At 42.5% G+C, this 16,335-nt stretch overlaps 1 protein-coding gene across 1 annotated transcript in view; it reads right to left on the bottom strand.

Annotated features, from left to right (window-relative positions):
• Nucleotides 1–16,335, bottom strand: part of DOK6 (docking protein 6) — a 420,496-nt gene that overhangs the window by 140,084 nt on the left and 264,077 nt on the right. The window contains exon 5 of the mRNA XM_025273172.3: nt 14,183–14,372. Within this exon, the coding sequence (XP_025128957.1) occupies nt 14,183–14,372 (190 nt within the window). The remainder of the gene's footprint in view (nt 1–14,182; nt 14,373–16,335) is intronic.

Below are 16,335 nucleotides of genomic sequence, written 5' to 3'. Positions count from 1 at the left end.
CCGACTCTGTGCGACCCCAGAGACGGCAGCCCACCAGGCTCCCCTGTCCCTGGGATTCTCCAGGCAAGAACACTGGAGTGGGTTGCCATTTCCTTCTCCAATGCATGAAAGTGAAAAGTGAAAGTGAAGTCACTCAGTCTTGTCGGACTCCTAGCGACCCCATGGACTGCAGCCTACCAGGCTCCTCTGTCCATGGGATTTTCCAGGCAAGAGTACTGGAGTGGGGTGCCATTGCCTTCTCCGAGGTATACTGTATATCCCTTCAAAGAGTAAGGGACTCAGTGACATTTTTTGTATAAGAAAGAGTAACAGACACATTTTTAGTCTACATAACCTGGCATGTAAAGTATTTTGAAATTTCTAAATTAAAATTTTAGTAAATGTAGGACCCTGTGGCTTCATATATAAATTGATGTTATACATTCTTCTGTTTCAGAGTTGTAAGAGACTGTTTTTTCTTTTTTAAGCTCATGAGTGGTTTATTTGACTTGATTTTTTAAGATAGATATGCTTTATTTATCAAGATACATACACCTTATTTGGTCTTCCCAGGTGGCACTAGTGGTAAAGAACCTGGCTGCCAATGCAGGAGACATAAGAAACCCAGGTTCAATCCCCGGGTTGGGAAGATCCCCTGAAGAAGGACTTGGCAACCCACTTCAGTATTCTTGGCTGGAGAATCCCCATGGACAGAGGAGCCTGACAGGCTACAGTCCATGGGGTAGCAAAGAGTCGGACATGACTGAGTGACTGTTTATTTATATTTATGCTTTATTTATCCTTTTGCTGCACTGAATGTGGGATCTTTGGTTCCCTGACCAGGGATGGAACTGTGCCCTCTGCAGTGGAAGCACAGAGCCTTAACCACTGGACCGCCAGGGAAGTCAGAGACTGTATGCTTAGGGAGGCTGACTTCACGTGAAATTTTAACAAGTTTTAGGAGGGAAGAGCTTGGAGAGAGTTTGACATTTTGGAGGGACTGGATCAGGACGTGTCAGGTCAAAAAGAGACAGGGACAGCAAAACAGATGCAAAAGTGGATAATATTCATTTAAGAGAAGGAAGAGAATGGAGAGAAAGGGGAGATGTGTGGCAAGAGAAGGAGGGAGGGGAGGGGAGAAGGCAGAGGTGCAGAGAGAACCTTCTGTGAATGCAGAAAGGCAGGAGGAGTCCCACACCGCAGGGAGTATAATAATGACAGGACGACTGGGAACGAGCTTCCTTTCTGCCCAATTCACCCTCACTTCACGAAACAGGAATATGTTTTGACTGTATCTGGAGACTAATACACTTGTTATTTAAGCCACGGGCAACTTAGACACCAAAGGAATGAAAATAATACTCTTTCTTCATCTCTGTTAACTCTTCCCGTGATTTGTGGCACAGCTTATTTGTCAGATTTTGTTGTAATAGGATCCTTCATTCCTATTAAGTGAAGAAAACACCTGACAATTGAAAATAATAACAGAGGTTTTGTTCTCACTTGTCTGCCTCCTGAAGTAGCGGAACCGTCAGTATTATCTCTGCTGTCTCACTAGAGTCGAAAAAGCCTGCCTTAGAGATTTCTTATTCCCTGCTTAACTTGAGTGATCCAGAGAGTCCCAGAAGCGGAGCCGGGCTTCGGGTCTTGCACGCAACACTGCCCTGCTGTCCAGGGATGGTCTCTGCCCTGGCTCACCCCGCAGACTTTGATGGCAGACCCCCAGCTCATTGCTAGAAGCAGCCTTTCCTCTGACAGTGGGGAGGCTGACAGGCTGTGCGGGACTTTGTCATCCGTGTTCAGTCTATGGGATAGAGGATCTGTGTGGGTCACTGTGGGAGCATCCAGGTCAAACGACTGTGTGTGTGTGTGTGTGTGTGTTAGAGAGAGAGAGAGAGATGTGGAAGGTGGGTTAGGAGGCGGGCAATTCCACGGGGACAAGGCGACAGGGACAGAAGGGTAAGTGAGCCGGATCGCAGGGGGTACAGAATGACAGGCGCCCAGGACGTGTGCTGGAAGGAGGGGCGCCCAGCTCCTTGAGGAGCCTGAGAACGTGCCAAAGAGGAGGCGCACAGCAGAGGGCTGTGGCCGTCCAGGGGAGCCCCGCGGCCCCCAGTACGGCCACTCTGAGAGCAGGACACGAGCGATGGCAGAAGCGGGGTCTGAAGCCGACGGGCCCCTAGCTGGAGCGCCACCAGGTTCGCGCGTGGGGCCAGTGGGGCCCTGAGCCCGCGGAGACCCGACGGGCAGGAGCCGGGCCGCGCTGGAGGCGGCCTGGGCGCCTGGCCGCGCGCAGGAGAGCAGCCAAGGTGCTGCTGATGGTAACAGGGCACCGCGTGCTCACCGGCGTCCTCCCTTCCTGCTGCGCTGGGTTCGCTTGCTCTCTTCAAACAACTGTATCCCACCTTCTCCTGCATCAAGTCTTGACTACCTTTCTCTAGCCTCACAGTCAGTTACCTTGCTTCCTATTTGACCAAGAAAACAGACACGATCAGAAGACCACTTCCACACGCCTCTATCCGATCCTCAAATGCCTGCCTCCCCTTATTCCTTCATTATATCAGCCTCCATTACACTTTCCTGTTTAAAATGATTTTTTTTTTAACTGTAGCCACTCGTTCACTAGATCCCGTTTCCTCTCAACTCAAAGATACTGGTTAGTGATGTTTCCCTCTTTCTTCTATTATTTTTTTCCTCTTCATAATATGACTCCATGTGCATGCAGATTTTTTTTTTAAATATAGCTCACCTTCAAAAAAATTTAACGTCACATTCTTTTCCAGCTACTTCTGTTTCTGTTATCTTCACAATAAAATTTCTTGTGGCATTGTCCTTGCTGACTCCACTTTCTCTCCTCTCATTTTCTTTGGAACCCACTCCAATCTTCTTTCCCCACGACGCCACTGAAATAGGTCTTTCCAAGGCCACCAGTGGCCTCTGATTTGCAAAATCAACATGACACTTCTCAAGCTTCATCTTACTCATCCTGTCTGCAGCACTTAACATGGTTAATATTATCTACTTCTTGAGGCATTTTTGCTTCCAGAGTAAGTAATAGATGTTTGTATCTTCTCTTCTCAAAAGTGAGGCATCCAGGTATATAACTTAAAAGCCATCTACATGCTGGGGATTCTTTCCTGATATACAGACACATATATACAGCCACTTTCTGAAATTCCCCCTGGAGGTCCACAAGGTATCTCCAACTTACCAAGTCAGAAAACAAACAAGACTCAGGCTCACTTGTCATGGATTATTATGTTATCATTTAAATGCATAGAAAGAAAATGTAAGTAAAATAAGGTAGCCAAGGAATTTATAAAACCTTTGCACATACTGAGTCCAACTCTTCTGAATCAACCCAGAATTATCAATGTCCTTTGGTTTTCTTTTTTTCACAAAATATTATTCCATTTGTCATCAGCAAGTTAGTGATTAAAGAGTATGCTGCTTTTGACTTTAAAATTTTCTTCCAAACCTCTGACACCTACTCTACAAGTTTTATGCTGCCTGGTGGATATTTTGTCTACCAGATGGTGTTCACAGTAAGTTTTGTTTTTCTCAAATGGCCCTAAAGGTTTCTTGAGTGAAACGTTGGAGAGCTGACATGGAACTGAAATATAATTAAACTCAAGAAGTGAAGCACCAACATTACACATAGGTTCAAGAGAAGGGATGAAGACTCTGGCATTCATGACCAAGGCTGTGAACCTGCAACAGTGGCGACTGTATCACTTACGCCCCCTGCTGGCCACCATAGGATGATGCCATTCAGGGTAAGATGCAGTAGCAGCAGGGGCTTCCCAAGTGGCTCAAGGGTAGAGAACCTGCCTGGCAATGCAGGAACTGCAGGAGACATGGGTTCGATCCCTGGGTTGGGAAGATCCCTGGTGAAGGAAATGGCAACCTACTCCAGTATTCTTGCCTGGGAAATCCCATGGACAGAGGAGCCTGGCGGGCTACAACACATAGGGTTGCAAAGAGTCAGACATGACTGAGCTGGCCATGAGCACACCGTGAGCACACATGGAATTCTCCAGGCAAGAATACTTGAGTGGGTCGCCAGTCCCTTCTGCAGGGGATCTTCTCAATCCAGGGATAGAACCTGGGGTCTCCTGAATTGCTGGCAGATTCTTTACCATCCGAACCACCAGAGAAGCCCAGTAGTAACTACACATATCTCAATTCCAGACATGTGAAAATAAGTGCATCTTTTGAGTGAAGGAATCAATAAGCAATAAAAGAATGGTTCAACTGCTCTAAAGGAGCCAGCCTGCATCTCCTGTGAGATGTGAATCTCATTGGTGGGATGTGGAGGTGTGCTACCATCCAAGGAGATCAAACCGGAACTTCTCATTGATGTTCTTCCTCTTGATTCCAGCAATCATTCCTTGATTGAATGACTATTATTAAAGTTTAGGAACTTTCTAAGGAGAATTAAAAAACCTAAAAGGAAGGCCAAACCTGTCATTGGAATCACTATAGACCAATTAATGAAAAGCAATTCACACTAAAGCATGTGTGGGTTCAATAAAAATGTACTGAACTTTAAAGTTAATGGAGCAAAAACGACGATCAGAGCCTCCATTTCTTGATAAGAACAGTTTCCTAAGCCATTTAATTAATGCTTTATCCTAGGGGGAAAAAATTAGTCCCAGTGTTGTAGCGGCAAGAGATTTAGCAAATTAGACACACACACAGAAGACACCAGCATCCTCAAAGACTTTGTCTTAGCTTTACTTCTCTGGAATTAAAGAACAGCTTATATAGACATGTGAATTTTAACATCACATATATCCTTGATATAAATTTTCCAAGAAGGAGATCTTTCTTCCCTATGCTCTAATAGTTAAAATTCAATTGAATATGATAACTTAATCTTTTTGTGACATCAAAAATCCCATTAATTTTCTAAGATGCCTCCAATCATTTGTCAAATACCATGATGTTTTAGAGAAACAGAGATGAGTAACACATACTCCCTGTCTTTAGTGAGCTCATAGGGTTCTTGGAGAGACCGATGGACCAATGGTTATAATATAAAGTAGGAATTGTAGTAAAAGATTTAGTGAGTAGGTATTGAAATCACAAAAAAGTTGTGGATTAGGAAAATAAACCACACATTCCATAGGGTCACAAAGAGTCAGACACAGCAGAAGCAGCTTAGCACAGATGGTCTCACAGGCTGTGTAATAATAATAAAACTAACTTCAAACCTCAATGCCTTAATACAACAAATGTGTACTCCTCATCCAAGCTATGTCTTATACATCTCTGGGCAAATCACCAGGGCAAAGTGGATTCAGAAACTCAGGTGGCTGAGATCCCATGGTTAAGACATCTCAACACTAGACCATTTCAGCTGCACGGTGGGTAAAAAGGGATGGGTGACCCCATGGACTGCAGCACACCAGGCTTCCCTGTCCTTCACTATCTTCCAGAGTTTGCTCACACCCATGTCCACTGAATTGATGATTCTATTCAACCATCTCATCTCAACCATCTCATCTATCTTGTCCCCTTCTCCTCCTGCTTTCAATCTTTGTGGCATCAGGGTCTTTTCCAATGAGTCAGCTCTTCACATCAAGTGGCCCAAGTATTGGAGCTTCAGCATCTTTTGAATGAAGTGCATCTTTTGAATGAAGATGAACATTCAGGGAATGATGTCTCACATGGCTCCACCTAATTGCAAGGGCAAAGGTAAATACAGGGGAGGAGGTGGAAATTAAAAGACACTTGCTCCTTGGAAGAAAAGTTATGACCAACCTAGATAGCATATAAAAAGAAGAGACATTACTTTGTCAACAAAGGACTGTCTAGTCAAAGCTATTGTTTTTCCAGTAGTCATGTATGGATGTGAGAGTCAGACCATAAAGAAGGCTGAGAGCCAAAGAATCGATGCTTTCAAACTGTAGTACTGGAGAAGACTCTTGAGAGTCCCTTGGACTATAAGCAGATCAAACTAGTCTATCTTAAAGGAAATCAATCCTGAATATTCATTGGAAGGACTGATGCTGAAGCTGAAACTCCAATGCTGTGGTCACCTGATGCAAAGAGCTGATTCAATGGAAAAGACCCTGATTTTGGGAAAGTTTGAGGGCAGGAGGAAAAGTGGGTGACAAAGGATGAGATGGTTGGATGGTATCATCAACCAATGGACATCATGAATTTAAGCAAACTTTGAGAGATATTGAAGGACAGGGGAGGCTGCTGTGCTGCAGTCCATGGGTTTGCAAAGAGTTGGACACAGTTTAGCAACTGAACAACAACAAACAATAATACTGGAGACTGTACACTTAATCTCTTCTTTTCTTGTGGCTGTTTTAACTTACTCTTGTCACTTAAAAGACTTCCTTAACTTTATCTCTTACTCTTGTGACTCAACATACTTATCTTTCCAATGTTGCAGGGTTTTAATTTTTTTCAAATCCCTTTCATCTTTGCTTGCAAGTTCTCAAATTATCCCTGAGATCCTTTCTTTGTAGTATCCGGACAGCCAACAAACATTTTGTTTTCTAACTTCTTCTCCTCGATACTGTTGGGAAATACAATTAGAAACAAAATCTTCCAATCTAGAAATACTCTCCACAAAAGTAATAAAGAAAGAAGACACCCTTGTTATTGTTTTCATGTTAAACCAGAATATGATACACATCTCAGGCAATCTGCTGAGAGTTGGCAAAGACAAAAAGACATCTCACCCTTTTTATAGTCAAAAGCAGATAGAAGGCTCTATGTATGTGTTCTCAAGATAAACGACACTGGTCTCAAGGGATGAGAGGGCTTCACAGCACCATTTTCCAGACAGAGTTCATCCTCGATTCACCTGGTAACTGCAGTGACAACCCAGACTAGCTAACTGGCTTTATCTAGAGGAAAAACAAACTTTTCACACCTTTATAAGAGAAGGGGGTTTTGCAATGTGGAGTCAAGTGCCAACGCAGTTAGGTTCCTCCCCTCCCACAGCAACTGGGGGTTAGGGGCGTTCTCTTCTTCAGTGTTTAACTTTCACAGATGTGGCTCCTGAGTCCCTGAAATAAAGGCACTCCCGGTTCTTAAAGCTGACAAAAACCTATTGTTTTCAAGAGGATTTATATACATTTCAAAGAGAGAAACCTTAGGGCTTCCCTGGTGGCTCAGACAGTAGGAGACACCCAGGTTTGATCCCTAAGTTGGGAAGATCCCCAAGGAAATGATAACTCACTCCAGTATTCTTGCATGTGAAACCCCATGGATAGAGGAGCCTGGCGGGCTGCAGTCCACAGGATCGCAGAGTCTGACATGACTGAGTGACTAACACCACTTCAAAGAAGGAAGAAAGTACTAACAATTTTATGTTTTCTAAAGTAAATGCTCTAAGAAAAAGGGAGGGGAGAGGAATCTTTCCCCCATTTTTAACAGAGGATGACACTCCCTAATTTTTAGTTAGTTTTTTTTTTTTTTTTGAGGACCTGCCATACTGCTTCCCATAGGGAAGTGCAGAAGGATTCCAAGTGTTCTACAACCGCACCAACACATTGCTATTGTTGTGATTATTATTATTTTTATCATAGCCCTCCTACTTGTGTGAGGAGGCATCTCATCATAGTTTTAATTTGCATTTTCCTAAAAGTTTCTTTTAGGACTTTCTTTTCAGGTGCTATTTTCTGTCTGGATATCTTTGGAGAAATGCCTACTTAACTCGTTTGTGCATGTTTTTTTGTGTGTTGTTTGTTCTTTGTTGTTATGAACTTTTTGAAGTTCTCCCTATATTCAGACATCAACCCCTTATCAGATATAAGACTTGTAAATATTTTCTCCCATTTTGCGAGTTGCCTCTTTACTCCATCGATATTGCCTTTTGATGCACAAATTCCTTAAACTGTTAATAAGTTTCAACTTGTCTATTTTTTCTTTTGTTGCCTTTTGTGTCATATTCAAGAAATCACTGCCCAATCCGAAGCTGTAAAGTTCTGCTCTATATTTTCTTCGAGGAGTTTTATAGTTTCAGATGTTAAATGTAAGTCTTCGATTTGTTTTGACTTAATGTTTGTCATACACAGTGGTGATGGGCCAACTTCATCCTTTTGCATGTTGATATACAGTTTTTCCAGCTATTTGTTGAAAAGACTTTCACCATTGAATTTTGGCAGCCTTGCCAAAAATCATTTGAGCATATATGTGAAGCTCTTCCCTTTTTTAAAATTTATTTTTAAATTAAAACATTTCCACCTGGCAGCATTCACTCTTTGTGCTAGACAGTTCTCTGGGGTTTGACAGATGTATAGCATGACATATCGGCCACCACCATCAGGATAAATTTCAGTTCCGCCGTCGCCCTGACATTGCCCTTCTGTCATTTCCTCATCCTGTCGTTTCCCTCCCTCTGCACAGCACCCTCTCCAGGCGATCACTGGTCTCCCTCCTGACCTTATAGCCTATCCCCCATGCACGTGGCATCACAGAGTACGTGGTTTGCTGCATCTGGCCTCTCACTTAGAACAAGGCATCTGTGATGCACTCATTGTGTATGTCATTCACTCCTTTTTGATGATGAGTAGCTCTTGCCTGGAAAATCCCATGGACGGAGGAGCCTGGTGGGCTGCAGTCCATGGGGTTGCGAAGAGTCGGACACAACTGAGCGACTTCCCTTTCACTTTTCGCTTTTCTGCATTGGAGAAGGAAATGGCAACCCACTCCAGTGTTCTTGCCTGGAGAATCCCAGGGACGGGGGAGCCTGGTGGGCTGCCGTCTATGGGGCCGCACAGAGTCAGACACGACTGAAGTGACTTAGCAGCAGCAGCTCTCTATAGATTTATCATAGTTTGTTTACCCATTCAGTGAAGGATATTTGGTTTGTCTAGTTTTGGTCAATCAGTGATGAATAAAATGGCTAGCAACATTGATGTACAGGTTTTGTTATGAGCATGTATTTTTACTTTTTGTGAGATAAAATCAAGAAGTAGGACCCTGGATCAGATCTTCAGGCAATGTTGAGTTTTTTTTTTAAACTTCAAAGTTTCTTTCCAAATCACTGTAGCATGCTACCTTCCCACCAAACTGTACGTGTTCCATCTGCTGTGCATCCTTGTCTGCATTTGGTATTGTCAGATTCTCCTTTTAAACTTTAGCCACTATAATAGATATACAGTTGTATCTCATCGTAGTTTTAATTTGCATTTCCCTTTGGAAGGACTGATGCTAAAGCTGAAACTCCAGTACTTTGGCCGCCTCATGCGAAGAGTTGACTCGTTGGAAAAGACTCTGATGCTGGGGGGGGGGGGGGCAGGAGGAGAAGGGGACAACAGAGGATGAGATGGCTTGGATGGCATCACTGACTCGATGGACATTAGTCTGAGTGACTCCGGGAGTTGGTGATGGACAGGGAGGCCTGGCGTGCTGCGATTCATGGAGTCGCAAAGAGTCGGACATGACTGAGCGACTGAACTGAACTGAACTGAATGAATAATTGGAGAAGGAACTGGTAACCCACTCCAGTAGTTTTGCCTGGAGAATCCCAAGGACAGAGGAGTCTGGTGGGCCAGAGTCTATGGGGTCGCAAAAAGTCAGACATGACAGAGCGACTAACACACACACCCAATGAACAATTAGGTTCGGCATCTTTTAGTGTGATTATTGATCAATCGTATGTCTTTTTTGGTGAAGTATCTGCTTACATTTTTTGCCTGTTTTTAAAGCTGGGTTGCATTTTTTCTTATTTTTGACTTGGAAATTCTTTATATATTTTGGATACAAGTGCATTGTCTAATATGTGACTTTTGAATATCTTCTCTAGATCAGTGTCTGGACTTTCAGTCCCTTAAAAGTGTCTCTTGCAGAGACAAGTTTTTAATTTTGATATAGTCTAATTTATCTTTTGTGGGGAGGGTAATCATGCTTTGGTATCCTATTTTAAAACTCTCTGCCTTACCTTTTATTTTAACTGAGTGGTCATACATAAAAGGAGGAGGGTTTTTCTCTGCATGACTGATGGAAAAGCTTTTTAAGGACTGAACAAGGCTCCATGACATCAGGGAATCCTATACTATAGCACACAGAGCTTTTTGCTTCTATTCACCATCTTCCTGTGGGAACTGTACTGCTTTTTATTTCCAATTGTTAAAAATCTGTAACCAGATTGTCCCCAGGCTTCTCAATAGAGACAATACTATCAAAGTTAGTAGGATATATATTTTAAGCACCGATTGTTATATTAAGTGTTTTGCTGAATAGGGAGGTTATGTTTTGAACAATAATTTTATAAAAATGGATTTGGGGATCGTTTGAATCTTGTTCTGCAGGACTTTGAGCTCATCCTGATTTTTGCTTACAATATTTATGAAGTTTCATGAAGTGAAAAAGCCCCATCAGCAAATAAAAAAAGTGGTTTTATCTTCCACAGGGTAAAACTGCACATTATCATAAGTCCTGTGACGTCCTCTGCAGGTCTGGATATCTTGTTTTGATTTTTTGATTAAATAAGCTTGCATGGTAAACTGGGTTGCTTTTCACTTTTAAAGTGCTCTTTTATGGTTAACTGGCAGTTACTCTAAGCAGGCAGGAGGCTGTGACTTCCTCTCCCCAGGCCACGCCCTCTGAGTGAGGACAGTTCCCAGCAAAAGCTTCCTGGTCCTCCTCTCCCGACCTCACCCGCATGGGTGTATGATTACAACTGTCGGGATGCGTGAGGTGTGTTCCTCCAGGAAGAATGATCTTGCTCCATTTCTACCGTTCATGCTTATATTTTATTGGTACAGCAGAATTTAAAATGCATTTTTTTTTTCCTGTGGGAGCTCAGGTTGTACTTTTTTTTTTTAATATAAATTTATTTATTTTAATTGGGGGCTAATTACTTTACAATATTGTATTGGTTTTGCCATACATCAACATGAATCCATCACGTGTGTACATGTGTTCCCCATCCTGAACCCCCCTCCCACCTCCCTCCCCATACTAGGATGCTCTGAGTCATCCCAGTGCACCAGCCCTGGGAATCCTGTATCATGCATGGAACCTGGACTGGCAATTCGTTTCACATATGATATTATACATGTTTCAATGCCATTCTCCCAAATCATCCCACCCTCACCCAAAAGCTCGTCAGTAGGGAGCCCAGAGCGTGGGCTCTACAACAAGAGAAGCCACTGCCCTAAGCCCATGCACTGCCGCCGAGGGCGCCCCCGCTCACCGCAACCGGAGAACGCGCCGGCAGCAACAAAGACCCAGCGTGGCCCAGCAAATAGGCAAAGTTGTACAAGGCCTGCCGGTAGAAAAAAGGCTAGTTCGACACCCAGTTTTATCACTTTCCAGTACATGCGGTAGTACAAGTAAATGGCTAGAAACTGCCTCCAAATGCTGTGCCCTGTGCAGACAGGAACAAAATTAAACACAGAAGATGGAGATCTTGAGCTCAAGGTCTACTGTGTTGACAGCACAAAGCTGACCTGCCAGTTTCTCCTTTAAACTGTCCCGTGTCATCACCCATCACCCCACAGCCCTTGTCCCAGTCCTGACTCGGGGAACTGGGTCGAACATGGACAAAACCTTCTGCTCTTGGTTACTTTTAACAGGAGTGAGATCCTCTGGAGTTTACAAAACAGATGCACAGATCAATGATCAATATTCCAAGGGCAAGGGACACCCAAAACTCGGAGAAGGAAAAACATGCAAATGAACAGTACCCACAAGGACAAACCTCTAAACATAAGGAAACAAAGGGGAAAAGAAAAAAAAATTAACAAGATATCCAAGTCCTCTCTTAAAATAGAAACATCTTAAATCATCTTTTTAATGCCTGTAGTTATGGGGTCAAGAACGCTCTTTGCACCATTAGAGGGTGTGTGAATTGAAATTGCTTTGAAAGCAATTTGCTATACTGTGAAGAACCTTGAAAATGTTCACAGCTTTTGACCCAGGAATTCTGCTTTAAAAAGGCTCTGCTAAGAAAATAATCAGATATTTGCACATCTTTTCACAGATGGTCAGTGTGGCTTTATTTATAATAGTTCATTTTGGGAACACCCTAATGTTAAATTAATGACAGTACAGCCACATGTTCAGATATCATATGGTCACAAAAATATTGACCTTATAGGACTTTATAGAAGATTACTTCTCCGTATAATATTAAATGAAAATGCATTGATTTTAAAATACACTGGAAGGAAGTACAGCAAAATATTAAAAGCCATTTTCTCAAGATACAGAGATAGTAAGTGATTTTAAGCTTTTCTTTCCAACTACTCCCTCAAAAGCCTGGCTTGACTTTTAAAATCAGATGATATAAAGTATTTTTTTAAAAAAAATATTCATTTATTTCTTTGGCTGTGTCGGGTCTCAGCTGCCTCACCCGGGATCTTTGGTTATAGTGCGCTGGCTCTCTATCCGTGGCGCATGCAGCTGTGCCAAGCAGGCTCAGTTGTCCATGACATGTGGGATTTTAGTTCCCCAAACAGGCATCAAACCTGAGCCCCCGGCATGGCATGGAGGATTCTTAACCACCCGGTGGAGCCAGTGGTAAAGAACCTGTCTGCCAATGCAGGAGACGAGAGACGCGGGTTCAATCCCCGAGTTGGGAAGATCCACTGGCAACCTGCTCCAGTATTCTTGCCTGGAGAATCCCATGGACACAGGAACTTGGCAGGTTACAGTCCATAGAGTCGCAAAGAGTCGGACACCACTGAACCGACTTAGCATGCAGACCACTAAGGAAGTCCCAATGTCAAGCATTAAAACATCTCAGTACTAAGGAAAAAGGGAGACCTACAAGGAAAACCTAAAAAGTGCAAGGCCTGCCTCAGGTTACAAGAACAGGCTTCTGCCCTTACTGTACCTATCTAGGAATCAAGGCCCGCGGTTGCACACAGCTTCAAGGACCACCCTTGAAACCCCATTCAGAAATGCTCACAGCTCTCTCCCCTTCCTTGGCCTCATTCCTCCCAGGGAGGGTGTTTTGTTGTAAAAGTGACAAATGCTCACTGTCAAACCTCCAACAGTGTAAAAGTATATGAAATAAGAAGAGTAAATGCCCTCCTGCTTTCCCCCCACTTTTTCCCATGTTAAAAGCACGGAGGGATAATTTGCATGTAACGATGTGCACTGATACTGAGTAAACAGCTCCATAGCTCTCGACAAATGTCAGGGTACAGGGCACGGTCACCCCCACAGGTCCTGTGTGTTCCCTGGAGTCCATTCTCTCCCGACCCGAGGCAACCATTCATTTGCTTTCTGTCACTATATATCAGTTTTGTCTGTTGCAGGATTTCCTACCAATGTTACAACAATGATTTTGAGATTCATCTGTGCTGTGTGTGTCATGGTAGGTAGAATTCTGTTGCATAACTATCTTAATTTGTCTACTCAGTCACATGGTGACTTCATAATTACCTTATAAGGCCACGGATTCATTTTTAGAATGTGATAAATCATATCCCCAAGTGTGAATACATTAAACACTTCTTATATAGAATCCCCAAACCTAAGTCTTATCTTGGATGAGTGACAACAAGATCACAAAGGGGTCACAACATAATGACTTGATACAGTTGATTGAACCTCATGTCTAAATCCATATCTGTGAATAATGATTGTGAAGCAAGCATTTATTTTAAGACATTTATGGATTCCGACCATATGCTGTGATCAAGAAACCAGTGCATCTGTCTTGACATACTACGTTTAAAATCTGAGTCACACATTCCATAAATTATGGATTTGCCAACTTTCTTTTCAGTCATTCTGAATTAATATCAATATTTATACTTGACTAATGTTATTAACATAAACATCTGGATAAATGAATATTGCATTAAATTATCTCAAACTTAAAAAGTAATATTTAAGCAATTTTATATAAGACTCCTTTCAACATTTTTCCCTTAAAAAATAATCCACAAAAGTAATGCCAGCCAAGGACATGTTGACTTTTATGGAAATCCTACTGCACCAAAAATATAGGAGGATGTACCCAAAATCTCACAAATATACTGCATGATAAAAAATAATTATGAAACTAGTTTGATGCCAGCACAAGAGACTGAAGTTATTTTGAATGGGGTAATTGACCTGCCATAGAATTAACACAGTTTCATCCAGATTATCAACAAGGATCTGAAGAAATTATATTTTTGGTGACCTCTAACCTTTACGAAAACAACCATCTACCTGAGCACAGAACCTTGGTCCCAGGCCCCTCCTGCATGCTGCTTCTGCCCTCAGAGCTTACCTGCCCGACTCAAATGTGAACCACGTTGAGTCCCGCCCGTATCTCCTCAGTGAGCTGAGGGGCCACATCACCAGCTTGACCTTGGCATTGTGGATATCCCAGAGATAGATATTCTCGTGCGTGATCTGCATTGTGCATTCGCCATAAATGTCCAGATTTGGTGTAGGCATAAGGTACACATTGAATCGTTCTGCAAAGAAACAAGGAATGGAGACAATGAAGTGAGAGGAGGTGTGACTTTTACGGCAGCACCATGTTAACCTGCACACCTACCTACAGCCTGCAGAAAGGGTCACCGTGTTCCTTGGCGACACCGATATACATTGTGAAGCACTCTCTTTTTCCATTTTGTGGGAAAAGGGGTTAAATGTATTCTTAATCATTCAGTCATTTACTCATTCTTCAACTTCTTGTGGCCTGCATCCTGTGTGTGTGTGTGTGTGTGTGTGTGCATGCGCGTGTGCTCAGTTGTGCTTAACTCTTTGAGACGCCATGGACTGTAACACTCCTCTGTCCATGGGATTTCCTGGGCAAGAATACTGGAATTGCCATTTCCTTCTCCATGCATCCTCTATGGTGGGGATTAAACGGTTAAATTGTACCATGGGAACATAAGGGCAAAAAGCTAATTGGAGTCTCTGCCCAAACGGTGTTACTGTCTGCTTCTTCACACAATCTTAAGTGGATATCATATAAACAATTCCAGGGAGGAATGCCTTATCTAATTTACACAAGAACTTACTCAATTTTATCTCTGCGGCATGAAGTGTTTAATGCCCACTCAGACTGACTCTCCAAGCACAGAGTACTCATGATCAAATTCAGCATATGATAAATGCAGATATTCATGACTGCCTTCTGCAGAACTTCAGCCATTGTTTCAGTAAGCAAAATAAAACCACATAAATGCTTTCATTCCTGGATATTATGTAGTTGAAAATCTATTAGGCAATGATTCTAAACCCTTTATAAATGTCTGTGTATGTCAAACACCACTGCAAAATTCTGCAGCCCTCGATTTCCATTTAAATGCATTAGAATATACTTTATTTTGAAAGATAAGGTCAGTTGGTAAGTTCCAGGAAGTAAAGAACTTGGTATGACCTACAAAGTGTCTTTATAAAATATCCTTAGTTCCCAGCATCTTATCTTTGGTGTATAGTAAGTGATCAATAAATATTAGTTAACTAATAGTTGAATGAACTAATAAAATGTTAACTAATAAAATAAGTGAAATAAATATATCCCATGATGAAATAAATATATCCTTGTCAATCTTAAAGAAAAATAAACTCTGAATATTCATTGAAAAGATTGAAGCTGAAGAGGAAGCTCCAATACTTTGGCCACCTGATGCAAAGAGCTGACTCCTTGGAAAAGATCCTGATGCTGGGAAAGACTGAAGGCAGGAGGAGAAGGGGCAACAGAGGATGAGATGGTTGAATGGTATCACCGACTCAATGGACATGCGTTTGAGCAAACTCAGGGAGATACAGAAAGACAGGGGAAGCCTGGCGTGCTATAGTCCATGGGGTATCAAAGAGTGGACACGACTTAGCGACTAAACAACAATATGAAGAATATCAGGACTTCCCAGGTGGCTCAGTGGTAAAGAATCCGCCTGCCAATGCAGGAGACGCAGGTTCAATCTCTGGATCGGGAAGATCCCCTGGAGTAGGAAATGGCAACTCACTTCGACATTCTTGCCTGGGAAATTCCACGGACAGAGGAGCCTAGCAGACTACAGTCCTTGGAGTCGCAAAGAGTCAGACACGACTGAGCTACTAAACAGTGATGAATATGGGCTGCAAGAATTGAGGAATTACAAAAAAATGAGTCATGACAACAAAAAGTTTAAGAATTACTAGCAGATACATCTTCGTGAGTTTGAATTTAATTGTGAACAGAGCTTTAAAGGCAGAGGTGTCGCATGAATTATTTGGAGAGGCATAATCGTGCAGCTGCAGTTGGTCAAGGACTGAGATATTTTCGAATATGCTGCCATCCGTCAGGATGCTACGGTCTTAAACACTGTATGTTTGCTGGTCCTGAGCTGCAACTGTCTATATAATGGAAAGAATCGTTCCGGTTGCAGCTATTTTGTAAAGCAAAGATTTTCTGGTGCCAAGTTGGTTATATTTAACTTAAGCACA

Source organism: Bubalus bubalis, chromosome 22 (genome assembly GCF_019923935.1).
Source record: "Bubalus bubalis isolate 160015118507 breed Murrah chromosome 22, NDDB_SH_1, whole genome shotgun sequence".
Taxonomy (NCBI): domain Eukaryota; kingdom Metazoa; phylum Chordata; class Mammalia; order Artiodactyla; family Bovidae; genus Bubalus; species Bubalus bubalis.
The sequence above is the reverse complement of the archived record's forward strand: the minus strand, read 5'-3'. Positions and strand labels throughout refer to the sequence as shown.